Source organism: Lupinus angustifolius, unplaced genomic scaffold (assembly GCF_001865875.1).
Source record: "Lupinus angustifolius cultivar Tanjil unplaced genomic scaffold, LupAngTanjil_v1.0 Scaffold_45_208, whole genome shotgun sequence".
NCBI classification, from domain to species: domain Eukaryota; kingdom Viridiplantae; phylum Streptophyta; class Magnoliopsida; order Fabales; family Fabaceae; genus Lupinus; species Lupinus angustifolius.
Window position 1 is genome coordinate 54,459 of NW_017721958.1, and position 13,011 is coordinate 67,469.

The 13,011-nt window shown below is 35.3% G+C and overlaps 1 protein-coding gene across 2 annotated transcripts; it reads right to left on the reverse strand.

Moving 5' to 3' along the window:
* Positions 1-735: 735 nt before the first annotated feature.
* Positions 736-12,183, reverse strand: LOC109338881 (zinc finger CCCH domain-containing protein 34-like). Of its 2 annotated transcripts, XR_002106600.1 has the most exons (8): positions 11,870-12,183; positions 11,556-11,719; positions 11,233-11,292; positions 10,887-11,006; positions 10,463-10,777; positions 10,057-10,377; positions 5,010-5,643; positions 736-1,203 (listed from the first exon to the last, which is right to left on the reverse strand). XR_002106600.1 is itself a non-coding variant. In XM_019576230.1 (7 exons), the coding sequence occupies exons 1-7, from the start codon at positions 11,955-11,957 to the stop codon at positions 5,245-5,247; spliced, it is 1,467 nt and encodes a 488-aa protein (XP_019431775.1). In that variant the 5' UTR covers positions 11,958-12,183; the 3' UTR covers positions 4,542-5,244. The 2 variants fall into 2 exon arrangements, 1 of the variants encoding a protein (XP_019431775.1); XM_019576230.1 differs by lacking the exon at positions 736-1,203 and having other exon boundaries at positions 4,542-5,643.
* Positions 12,184-13,011: the final 828 nt, after the last annotated feature.

A 13,011-nucleotide genomic window follows, 5' to 3' on the forward strand; every position in this document is an offset into this window, starting at 1 on the left:
TAAACCGCGTATGTACCTAAATGTACCCATGTGCATGAACATTAAACTTGCCAATGCATTGATACCCCACCCTATGAAGCGTAGAGGATATAGCATATGAAGTTTGGACACAACTTACATTTTCTGCATCCTAGTGTGAAAATAGCTTCCAAGGATTGACCATTCCCTTTTGTGAGAAGAACCTAGATTAGTTTTTATTTTTGGATTTGTGAACAATTCTACATTGCTTTAATTAATAAATACAAAGTTTAACTTCTATAACTTGTCTAAAAGTTAATGTAGATTTATGCATAAATATAGTTATTAGCTTTCCTTTTTATTTAATCTCTCTCTTTATATATAAATATTGTTGAAGAAACCAATTGAAAGTGATTTTGTTATCCTTGAACAACTACCACTAAGCTACACTAAGTTTTTGAGGTCATAAATTCGAGTCGCTAAGACTCCCTTTAGGAAAAATAAAGTACCGCAGAGAGTATTCAAGCTTCGCACGCTCAGTAAATTCATTGAGTATAGTGTATTATATGCCCATAACTACTAGGACTGGAAGTAGGTATGCCTACAAGTGCAACCGTCACTGCAGTCTGAGGCTCTTAATTCCAATGGATGTTTTGTGCCACATTCTTTTCACTGGAGCAAAGTGCACTCTATTCAACAAAGAATCATGCTACAAACATATGAAAAGAGAATGATAAACAGAAAAAAATCCCATTCAGAAAATTACTTGATCTCACATCAAAGCAGATAAAAGATCAAGATATAAATGGAGAATGGAAAAAAAGAGAGGTAATACACACATGAAATGAGTTAATTTAAATGTGTTTCTTCATATATGTAATCTGTAATAAATATAAGTACCAAGTTATGCTTTTCATTGTCATAAGATCACTGTGCACCCAAAACCATATAAGATAGAAGTGTGAAGCCTCATTACAATCTCCTGATTAATTCTCTTCACAATCAACCCTAGATACAACAAGGGAAAATTACAGAACAGGAATTTCCGAGAAGAATGTACCCGAATTCAAAAAGGGTTAAGCTGAAGAGACATAGCTCAATGAAAATCTGGGTTGGATTCTCTGATATAAGATAAGATTGAAGCATAAATAAAGCACAACAAGCTCCAAAAAATGGAGATGTGAATGGACATGTGCATAATGGAGTTGCAGATTCCTTTGGAGTAGTTATTCAAAAGCAAGGTACCTGAGCTGTATGGGTTGATAACCTTAATTTTCTTTCCAAGTTGAAGTTCAATTTCAGCCTTCAAAGACTTGAAAACATCCAAGGATTGAGACTTCGCATGTATAAGATATAAGTAATTGTACCTTGAGTAATCGTCTCTAAACGTAATAAAATAAGGTTGTCCATTCCAAGAAGCCATAGGGAAAGGACCACATATATCCATATGTATTAGTTCTAAGACATCTTTAGCTCTTTCAACACCTAATTTCCTTTTGTTTGTATGTTTTCCCTTTATGTACTCAACACAGACTTCAAAGTCTGATATATCTAAAAGGTCAAGAATTTCATTCAACACAAGTCTTTGTATTCTTTGTTTAAATATATGACCTAAACGCTTGTACTATAAGGTGATTGAATTCTCTTTTAATTTTCATTTTGTATCACATAAATTTGTTTACAGTATTTCATTATTGGAATTAGGAACATCAAACATATATAGATTATCAATTAAAGAATCAGAACCAACAATATTTGAATTTTGATAGAGATTAATTTTATTATTTCCAAAAGAACAAGAAAAACCAAATTTGTCCAAGCTAGAAATACTAATTAAATTCCGCCTAAAAGACGGTACAACAAATGTCTCAAATAAATCCAACTGAAAACCAATTCTTAAACATAATCTAAATGTTTCAATAGCCTCAACTACAACCTTTTTGCCATCGCCCACAAAAATGAATCTTTCATAGTCACTTGGTTGTCGACTCCATAGGCAACCCTGCATAGTGATACTTAAGTGAGTAGTAGCACCAAAATCCACCCACCAAGTATCATTGGGTACAAAAGCTAAATTAATTTCAGAACAAACAAGAGTGATAAATTTATCTTTCTTTACACGCTATGAGTCATATTTAGGACACTCTTTCTTCATGTGTCCTTCTTCTTACATAAGTAGCAGGTAAATTCCTCATCACTCTTCAATTTCTTTTGCTGATAAGTCCATTTCGCATCACCCTTAATGCTCTTTCTTTTCTTATTTTGAGAGTCAGAGCCAAATGAGCACTTTAAGTCTTATCTCTCTACAACCTTTCTTCTTCTTGCACACAGTGAGATATAAGCTCATTGAGGGACTGCTTGTCCTTCTGAGTGTTATAACTCACTTTGAATTGTCCAAAGTGTGCAGGAAGAGAGATTAAAACCAAGTGCACGAGCAAGTCATCATCAAGCTCTAACTTAAGTGACTTGAGTTTTGATGCGAAATTAGACATCTCCATAATGTACTCCCTTATGTTCCATTTGCCTTTATATTTCATGGAGACGAGTTCAGCCAAAAGGCTACTCGTCTCCGCCTTTTCATTTTTGGCAAAAAATTGTTCTCTTTATTCAAGGAACTTTCTTGCACTTTGACCCTCGGAGATAGAGCCCCGAAACGCATATGGAATAATGCGTTTCATGATTGAGGCACATTCAGTTAGAGCGTTCCCATTTCTCAATTTTAGCCTCATCGTGGTTTTCTGTAGTAGAAATGAGTTTCTCCACACGAAGTGCCAGATCCATATCCATACAACCGATAATTATTTCTACAGTTTCCTTCCAGACCTTAAAGTTTGTCTCATTCAGCAATTAGATGTTATTAATTTGAATAGGAATATATGCAGTATTAGTAACACAACATCAGGAATGTGCCTCAATCATGAAACGCATATGGAATAATGCGTTTCATGATTGAGACACATTCAGTTAGAGCGTTCCCATTTCTCAACACTAAATACATAAAACAAAGAATGAATAACATGTTCACATCTAAACAAACAAATCCTGTAATATATACAAAACAATACATGTTCACATAATAGACCCATCACAAGATACATAACACAACATCATAATTTCTAGTCTTTGGACAGATAAATTGATATACTCCAAACAAGTCCTCTTATACCACTTGTTGGAGTTCATTATGATTGGTGAAATATCAATTCTATGATCTTGAATATCATGATTCTCACAATAATATTCACAATAATATAAAACAATGGTACAATGTCATACTTGAATCCATGTTCTATGATATACTCCTTTGATCTACCTTTCTGATAGAGTTTTGGTATGATGGTCTTTCTCAACCAAATCCTTACTTCCTTTTGCGACATTCATTTTCTCTCTTATGGGGAAATGTGAAAATTGTTATGATTTGATGTGTTGGGGACCATAATCATTCCTTATGTGTTAACTTACAGAGTTCCCATTATCTCCCATGGGCTAGCTAACCTCTTGAGTATTCACTAATTAAGCTCATATTCGTTATTAGCTTTTAGAAGTTTATAGATTGCCAACAATTAGATCACTTATGATGTAAAGTAAATAGTCAATATAATTGTATTAAATATATGATATCCACCTTAATTAGAAATTATGAATTTTTAACAACTACATCTCCTCAATTTCTAGTTTTTCTATTATTAATAATAATAACAAACAAAAGATTGAAGAGGAATGGGTGCTGTGCACTTCTGTCCAAAATTTCGTCTTCGAAGCAGGAATGAGTATTGTGCACTTCTGTCTAAGATTTCGTGGAGACACACAATACTCATCCCTGGTTCGTTTTTTGTTGTTGGTGGACATAAACCGCGTATGTACCTAAATGTACCCATGTGCATGAACATTAAACTTGCCAATGCATTGATACCCCACCCTATGAAGCGTAGAGGATATAGCATATGAAGTTTGGACACAACTTACATTTTCTGCATCCTAGTGTGAAAATAGCTTCCAAGGATTGACCATTCCCTTTTGTGAGAAGAACCTAGATTAGTTTTTATTTTTGGATTTGTGAACAATTCTACATTGCTTTAATTAATAAATACAAAGTTTAACTTCTATAACTTGTCTAAAAGTTAATGTAGATTTATGCATAAATATAGTTATTAGCTTTCCTTTTTATTTAATCTCTCTCTTTATATATAAATATTGTTGAAGAAACCAATTGAAAGTGATTTTGTTATCCTTGAACAACTACCACTAAGCTACACTAAGTTTTTGAGGTCATAAATTCGAGTCGCTAAGACTCCCTTTAGGAAAAATAAAGTACCGCAGAGAGTATTCAAGCTTCGCACGCTCAGTAAATTCATTGAGTATAGTGTATTATATGCCCATAACTACTAGGACTGGAAGTAGGTATGCCTACAAGTGCAACCGTCACTGCAGTCTGAGGCTCTTAATTCCAATGGATGTTTTGTGCCACATTCTTTTCACTGGAGCAAAGTGCACTCTATTCAACAAAGAATCATGCTACAAACATATGAAAAGAGAATGATAAACAGAAAAAAATCCCATTCAGAAAATTACTTGATCTCACATCAAAGCAGATAAAAGATCAAGATATAAATGGAGAATGGAAAAAAAGAGAGGTAATACACACATGAAATGAGTTAATTTAAATGTGTTTCTTCATATATGTAATCTGTAATAAATATAAGTACCAAGTTATGCTTTTCATTGTCATAAGATCACTGTGCACCCAAAACCATATAAGATAGAAGTGTGAAGCCTCATTACAATCTCCTGATTAATTCTCTTCACAATCAACCCTAGATACAACAAGGGAAAATTACAGAACAGGAATTTCCGAGAAGAATGTACCCGAATTCAAAAAGGGTTAAGCTGAAGAGACATAGCTCAATGAAAATCTGGGTTGGATTCTCTGATATAAGATAAGATTGAAGCATAAATAAAGCACAACAAGCTCCAAAAAATGGAGATGTGAATGGACATGTGCATAATGGAGTTGCAGATTCCTTTGGAGTAGTTATTCAAAAGCAAGGTACCTGAGCTGTATGGGTTGCTAAAATCCTGAAGGTTGGCCATGGTTTATTCAAGATCAAAGGGATGGCCAAGAAAAGATTATATGAACACGGATAATTCGTGGGATGTGTACTAGACCTGAATGCGGAACGTGGATAATTGAAAAACAAAACCTATTTGAAGAGCTCCTTGTATAATGATGTCTGGTTGAAGAATTGAGATAAAAAGAAGCAATGATGAGGTATCCATTCACATTGCTTAGCTTGAGGTGTGAGAGACATTTCCACTTGTGGCGGTACTTGGAGCAGCTAAAGGATTTGAACTCTGAGCAGATGGCTGAGTGCGTGATTGAGAAACAGGTTCACCAGTTGACAAAGTCAAGCCGACTGACCCAGTCGATGTGCTCAATGACGAAGACACTCTGAATGAAACAGGTTCCTTGGATCTGGAGGTAAGGTCAGGCCGCAACTCCGATGATGAAGATGATGGGGCAAGTGTACCAATTGATGAACCCACAGGATAGGGTGCAACTGGCATGTCAGCCAGAGAAGAAGCGGATGGACTATAACTCAGTGATGCTACAGGATGATCAAATTTGCAATCAGGACCAAACTTACAAACTCCCCTTTGTGCATAATGAGTGCAAGGTGCTGCCCCCTGAATATTGAACACAAATGTTAGATGCTTGACAATTAGGAACACAGTCGAACAAATAATTCTTAAAAACGTTTCAGCTAAACATTCAAATATCGGTGTAATGTGCCAGTTCTTAAAAAAATAAAGTGATAAAATAAATTTAAGTACATTATGATGGTTTCCTTGAATCATAGTCCAAAAATAAATGTTATAGCAGGAAGAAGAGAGACAGAAATAAAAGTCAAGAGGATCATTAAAGACTAGTAAGTTTATCATGTTTTGAAATAGCCACAGTCAAGAGAATGTGAAAACACTCTATAATAAGGGAAACTAGAAGCACTTCTAATCTAAAATCACAGCAAAATCTGTAACACTCCAAGATTCGTGATCCAAGCATACAAAGACACTTCTGCGCTTCATCCAACTTGTGAAAATCCATCCTTACCCTTCCCCCTCACCACCCCACTCCACTCGATCCCCATTTCCTAGTCCACCTGATCAAAATTTTAGGAAACATGTGGCTACAAAGGAGTGCCCTGGCTTTCCGAATTCCAAATCATATTGAAGGATAATGATATTCAGATATCCTCCCTCCACCCCTAGAAAACATGTCTTTCTTGAAATTTTGACCTGATGCACAACTGCAATTTTTTAAATTGAATTTTACAGCGTTCATAAATAAAACAATTCGAAAGTGATATTTATGGGTTTAATTTCCAATGTTGTCCATGTTTAAGTGTTGGAGAAGGGGTGTCGGAATCTGCAAGATAGTGGGGTCAATGTTGGAGGAGGAGGAGACCTTATACCGGTGCTAATGATGAAGAGGCGACAAGTGCATCAACAGTGAGCCAATGACCAGTGAGGACAGCTTCAGATAGAGCTTGAGGAGAAGTGGTCGTCAGAGTTGATGGTGATTGTCGAGGTGGTAACAATGCAAGGAGGGCAGTGATGGATATTGATATGAGGGTCGACGATGGTTAGGGCAGTGATGCGTAGGATGGAAAAAGAGAATAGATGACAGAGCACAAAGCATCTATGCTCTAAACAAAGAAACATGCAGCACAAAGTGTTCCTAGCACTATTAAATATTTCAAGCAAAAGCATTTGGAATGACAGATATAAAATTCAGGTATACAAATAAAGTGAAGAATATGAAATTCTCTAACAGACAATCTTTAAGCTTTACAGATAATAAACAAAGAGTGTGGATCCACTTACTCCAAGAGCAAGTTTTTTAAACTTACTCTCCATCCTAGCCATCAATTCTAGGGACATTTAATGGTTTAGATCTACTCCTTAATTGAAACCATTGGATTTCCCTAGAATTGATGGCTAGGATGGGGAGTAAACAAATACTATAAACAAATTATAACTTGGAGTTAGTGGATCCCCACTCATAAACAAATACTATAAATGAAAATTAAAATGGAGATGGGAATCTAAATCAAATTAGTAAAACATCGAATCGGTGATGCCATTGGAGATGATATAAATTATAACGCAATTAATAATGCAATCTCCAATGACGTAAGGTATACTATTGATCAATAAATTATGTTATCATTTTATCAATCTTTGATGTTTTAGGACTCATGAAACTCAGTAATAAGAATTTCTCTATAGATCAAAACAAATACATCTAAGCTATTAAATCCTTATTTAAATGTTACAGATATCTACAGCTTCACTTCATCTACTCATCCGAATGAACCTCAATGATCGACTCCTAGATTTCCATTCACAAATATATAATTTATTATAAATCTACTCGACTAATTGCAAAGACTATATGTCAGTGTCCAAGAGCTTAACTCCCATAAATTTAAGAGTATCATTGTTGACACTCTAGATTGAACAAGTTACAGAGCAAAAACAAAATATTATGCTGAATGTTAGTCCCTGTGTGAAATCCAAAAGCTCATATTAGTCCATAGAATGAGGCATGAAAGGAGCAGCAAGCATAACAGAACATTTTCGGCTTATGTCAATCATGCATTCAATTCTACACCAAACCATTTTCAGCTTAAATGCTCAAGGATTTGATATTTCTAGTTTGGAGACAAGCATATTTTGCTCTTCTGTTGAGTTTTGTTTATTTAAACATTGTAGTATTGTACTGTCCTTATTTTTTCTCATTTAAAAAACATATAAGTTAAACAAAAAAGGATATACAATGAGTAATATGAACTAAATTGAGAGGAATTGAGAAAGTCTCCCCAAGGTGGATGGTTTTACTATGATACCCAGGTGGAAAATTTAAGGTTAGATAGGGAAAAGAGAAAACAGAGAATAATGGCTGACAAGAGAAGAGTGAATACGATTTGTAAGTATACGTGCTACACAATAATACAATAACTTAATGCACCTATTTATACTGATAATTAGGTCAAGTACTAGAGTTATTAGTACAAGCCCAAACCAACTAATAGTAAGAATATTAACCTTAACCTGCTATCTTCTAACAAGGGTCAACCCATTATGTCTGGGCATTGAGCTCATAAATCGTTGAGCTACATATGTCGTAAACATACAATCATTACTATGGTTTGGCACTTCGGAACAATGGGTTAGTGATTTAGACATCCAGTATAGTTTTGATTTAAAGTAGGAACTTATCAGCTTGCGTATAAATAAGATACTTCATAAAGACAATTACATACATGCAACATCTTGAAATGCTATTGAAGCAGGAAAAATAGGTAACATAAGATCATTTTTCAGTAAGCAATAGCATGTTAACACACAAGAGTTCATAAATTTAAATCTACAAGCAAGCTACTAAAAAAGGAAATATATTTCATAATTCATATAAAGGTACTCAAATTTTGATACAGTTTTGAATTAAAAAAATCATATTTATCACCACGACTTCTACTACTACTACTACTTCTGTGATCCCAAATCTACTATAAACCCTAATCATTCGCTCCAAATTATGTCATTTATAAGGTTCAGAACAAAAACAATATAATCAGCATCAATGTTAAAAATAAGGGCGGCCTGTGCATGAGGTTCCCACCTAGTGAGGTTCGGGAGAGTAGACTGTAGATGTATGCAGCCTTAACCTTACAAACGAAGAGGTTGTTTCCAGGATTCAAACATGCGACCTCCAGGTCACAAGCAAGTAGCCTTGCCAATGTTATCATGAAAATTTCATCTCCATGATCGTTGATGGCATTCTATCAAAACATTCAATATCCATGGTGGAGGTCATGCTCCTCAATGCTAAATCATCACTGGTGGTGGCAATCCAATGAACATTTTAAACTGTACATATCTTTGGTGATAGAAGGAAGTGCAAAAAGATGATGCGGTGAAAGAGGGTGATGTGATATCATGCTTGTGAGTCATGATCACAAGTGAAGTGAGATTAGCAAAAGATGGGTGTGAGAATTCCCTAGTAACCATGCATAAGAAATTAATCAGAGATGCATTGCATTCAAATACAACGGAAAACCATAACATCATTTACAAGTCTATATTATGTTCCGGATCTAGTATTATCTTACAAACTTAAGAAAGAGTCATAATAATCTCCAACTGTCTATAATACATATTACACAATATTCCTTGCACTCCATGCTCTGGCTGAGAACAAATCAATGCTGAAATATTTTGAAGAGAAGCTTACTAACAGCACTTGGGTACAGTGAAAGTGATAAGAAGCAAAAATTTAACAGAACATACAGTTAAAGAAAGGAACAGGATACAAGCCTAAAATGAATGTCAGACAAAGTGGGAATTCCACCCTCATACTTTCAATTTTTTCAAGAATCTCCAATAGATCATAAACATGATGTACTTCCTAGTTAAATATTGCTTCCTAGTCAAATATTGTCCAACATCATGATTAAAACATTCATCCACACAAAAATTACGACATCATTTAATTTACTTAACCTACCATCATCTGTGTGTGGGGAGGAGGTCCCATATAAAACTTCTCTAAGGTCTTACTTCAGATCATCAAATGGTTGCTAAACTAAATTTACGAGACTGTACAGGACTGGTAGTATAACCAACATCAATGCATAACCCAAGAAGTCAAGATAGTATAAAGATAAAATCTCATTATCCGAATAAAGTGTGTTAGCTTAAAATAATAATCTAAGCACAAGAACAAGGAAGGATGGCTCCTACTGTGATTTGTTTCATTGATAAATTGAAAACTAAACCCGAGTTTCGGTAAAGCAAGTTTAAAATTGTACATAAGGCTATTGAAAATAAATGATAAGTTAATTTGGTTATGCCTTGAAATTAGCTATTTTAATCACTGGAAAATACTAAATTTTGTCGATGACGAGGGAGATGGATCAACAACAAAAACAAAGCTTTTTCCCACTGGACGGAAGAGCAAGGATGGATCACAGATATATAATGCATAACCGAATATGAGGTGCAAACAGTTCAAAGAAGCTGAGAGGCAACCATTACCGGTCGCAAAGGAAGACCCGCAGGACTAAGAGTCACGGTCGCTTTTAGTGCATTCATGGCTTGTGGATGGTGGTACCTACAAGATGGACCAAATTTACACTCCCCTGTTTTCAAGAAATACTGACATTCTGGTTGATCGGGCCTTTCTGGAAGTGAGTACTCCTTCTGACTACTGCTTGAAGGTCCAACCGAGGAAACAGAAGGTTGATAAGGTCCAGTATAGGCAGCTGATGATGGAGCTATCTGGGTTATCCCATACAGCTGTGCCGAACCAACATTAGATGGAGTACTTGAGGGAAGTACAGGGCTTGTTGCCATAGCCTGCACCAAGAGATCAACTGTCAACAGCTTCAATGAATGCACATATAACTTAACTAAGCAGACAAAAAAGAAATGCTTAACCTACCTGATAAGGATCCCAGCCTGAATAAGGGACCATGGCAGGTGACAGTACCATAGGGCCATAAGGGCTCTGGACAAATGAGCCGGATAGAAGAGGTGGCCTTGCAACCAGTACACCAAATTGTTGTGATGGACCAGATGGAAGCTGTACAGTTGGATATAGTGGTGAAGGCATGGGCACAGATAAGTGTGGAACTTGGGGGACCGGTGGTGGCAGTGGTGGAATTTGGACGACAGTGGGCTGTGGATGATGGAACTTGCAAGTTGAACCGAACTTGCATTGTCCCGTTTTCACATAATAGGAACACTCTTTCTCACCCTGTAATTATTTATAAAAATTCAAATTTGAAGCTAAACTTTTTCTCTGTTTAGAAAATGACGCCCGACATTCACAAAACATGCATAATTTTATGTGAAGAAATACTAACCGGACGCAATGGATATCCATAATAATTTAGTGATACAGGGTTAGCAGTTCCTCCTCCTTCCTTAGGATGGTGGTACTTGCAGGATGGACCATATTTGCATGATCCTGTCCTCATATAATACTGCATTTTTAAGTATAGGCAAATGTAATCAATACAAAAGTAAACTCACAGGCTTTGAAGGCAATCCAAACAGAAATGTAAGCTCACACAATCCTCGAAATATATTGATGATCGCTAAACACATTATTTTGATTGGCGTTCCCAAAATATTACAGAATTAATTGTCAAAGACATTCATTTGATGAGTGCTCATAGTATTCAACACAAGAAGAACCATATAAATCACCTGGCACACAGGCTGGCCAACTCGTTCTGGAAACTCTCCGGTCCTCGAAGCTCTGATAACCTAAGCAGCATATATAGACATCTCCAAATTAGGAAACATTAAATCAGAGTGTTGAATGCAATCATCTTAATTTAGTTAATTAAGTAAAGTTCAATTCAATCAATGACTTGAATCAATGCAACCCCACTAATGAAAAGCCTTCTGATTCAGCAAGCCCAACACTAGTTCACTCTACATAGCAAAGATCAAACCAAATTGCACACAAAGAAACACATGATCACATAAAAAAAACCTTCAATGGAGAAATCTAGACATGAAGTTACCACGCCAAAGTCAGGAGGATGGTTGAATCGACAACGCGAACCATAGCCACAGACACCAGTCCTCAAATAGTACATACAATCAGCCTCACCAGGGCGCAATGGATACGATTCCTCGCCACCACCGCCGCCATCACCACCACCTAACCCCAATTGCCACATAGACCCTGCATTTTTTCCAAAATCAAGATCAAACCCACTTCACAAAACACCACATTTTACTCAAACCACATATCAAAACCATAAAACCAAAACCTTTGCCCATAAAAGGAACGATTTTTGGAAAATGCAGAGTGCAAAAAAAACAAATAAATTACCTTCAAGCCCAGTCCCAGCTCCAGTTCCGGTCCATTCCGGCGACGGATCAGAGCGAGAGCCTTCATTGGACCGGGCAAATCGCTCCATTGAACCGGTTGAACAATGAGATGGTTCGATCAAATGGAAATTGTAGAGAGAGAAAGTGGGGTTTTTTCTTATTCTCTCTCTTAAATCTCTCACAAACACTGAGAAAGAGAAAGAGTAGATTTTGTTGTACTAAGCTTGGTGGGTCTCTTCCACACTCACTCTCTTTCAGTTTTGTTGATTTTTTTCATCTTTACTCTCACAAAAGTAGCTTCTTTTATTGGTCTCTTACTTTGTTTGTTGCTTGCTTTTATTTTTATTTATTTATTTATTTATAGGCACCCATCAAGTATCTATCTCTCATCTTTTACTATAAATGTAATAAATTATTATTATCTCCATTAATTAAGTGTATGAGTGAAAGAGGGGTGGATTTTGTGCTTTGGATGGTCTAATTTTGTATTTTGTTTACTTAAAAACTTATTTTTCATAACTTGTTGACTTTATTTAAAAATAGGTATTTTATTTAATCAATTAATACAAATAAATTAAGAGAATAAGTTATTGTAAAAAAATGTATAAAGTTAGGAAGGATAAAAATGTAAAGTTAAACCATCCAAATTCATGGATTTTCTAGTAAAAAATATTTCATTGAGAGGGTTGGCATAAGAAAAAAGAAAAAAATTGTAATTAATGAGTTAATAGTATTGATAATAATTTTTCAATTTTACATGAATAGTACAAGAAATTAATAGATATTGTATAAAAACAAACGGCATATTAGAAAAGATATGTAATAATTTTAATTTAAACCAACATAATTTTTATTGCAATTATTAATTTGTTTTCATGAAGAAGATTAAAAAAAGTACTAAATCACAAATAAGAAAATCTAAAAATGAAATGTGTGAAAGAAGCTAATTTTAACTGAGCTTGGGGTTGGTGGGGGTATCTAATGGTTAAGGTAACCAATAAGTTAGTGTTAGATTTTGGGACAGTGGGAACTGACTAGGAAACACTCAAATGCCACTCATTTTCAACATGTGTTTAGTGGCTACAGTCAATACAATATGTCTTTGAATGACAGACTTGTCCTTTTGCTTTAAATAATAACATA

Coding starts and splice junctions, on each gene's coding strand:
- LOC109338881 (XM_019576230.1), bottom strand. CDS start 11,957: ATGGAGCGATTTGCCCGGTCCAATGAAGGCTCTCGCTCTGATCCGTCG. Junction 11,720..11,869: donor AGCTGGGACTGGGCTTGAAG/GTAATTTATTTG, acceptor GAAAAAATGCAG/GGTCTATGTGGCAATTGGGG. Junction 5,644..10,056: donor CGGGTCTTCCTTTGCGACCG/GTAATGGTTGCC, acceptor TTCAATATTCAG/GGGGCAGCACCTTGCACTCA.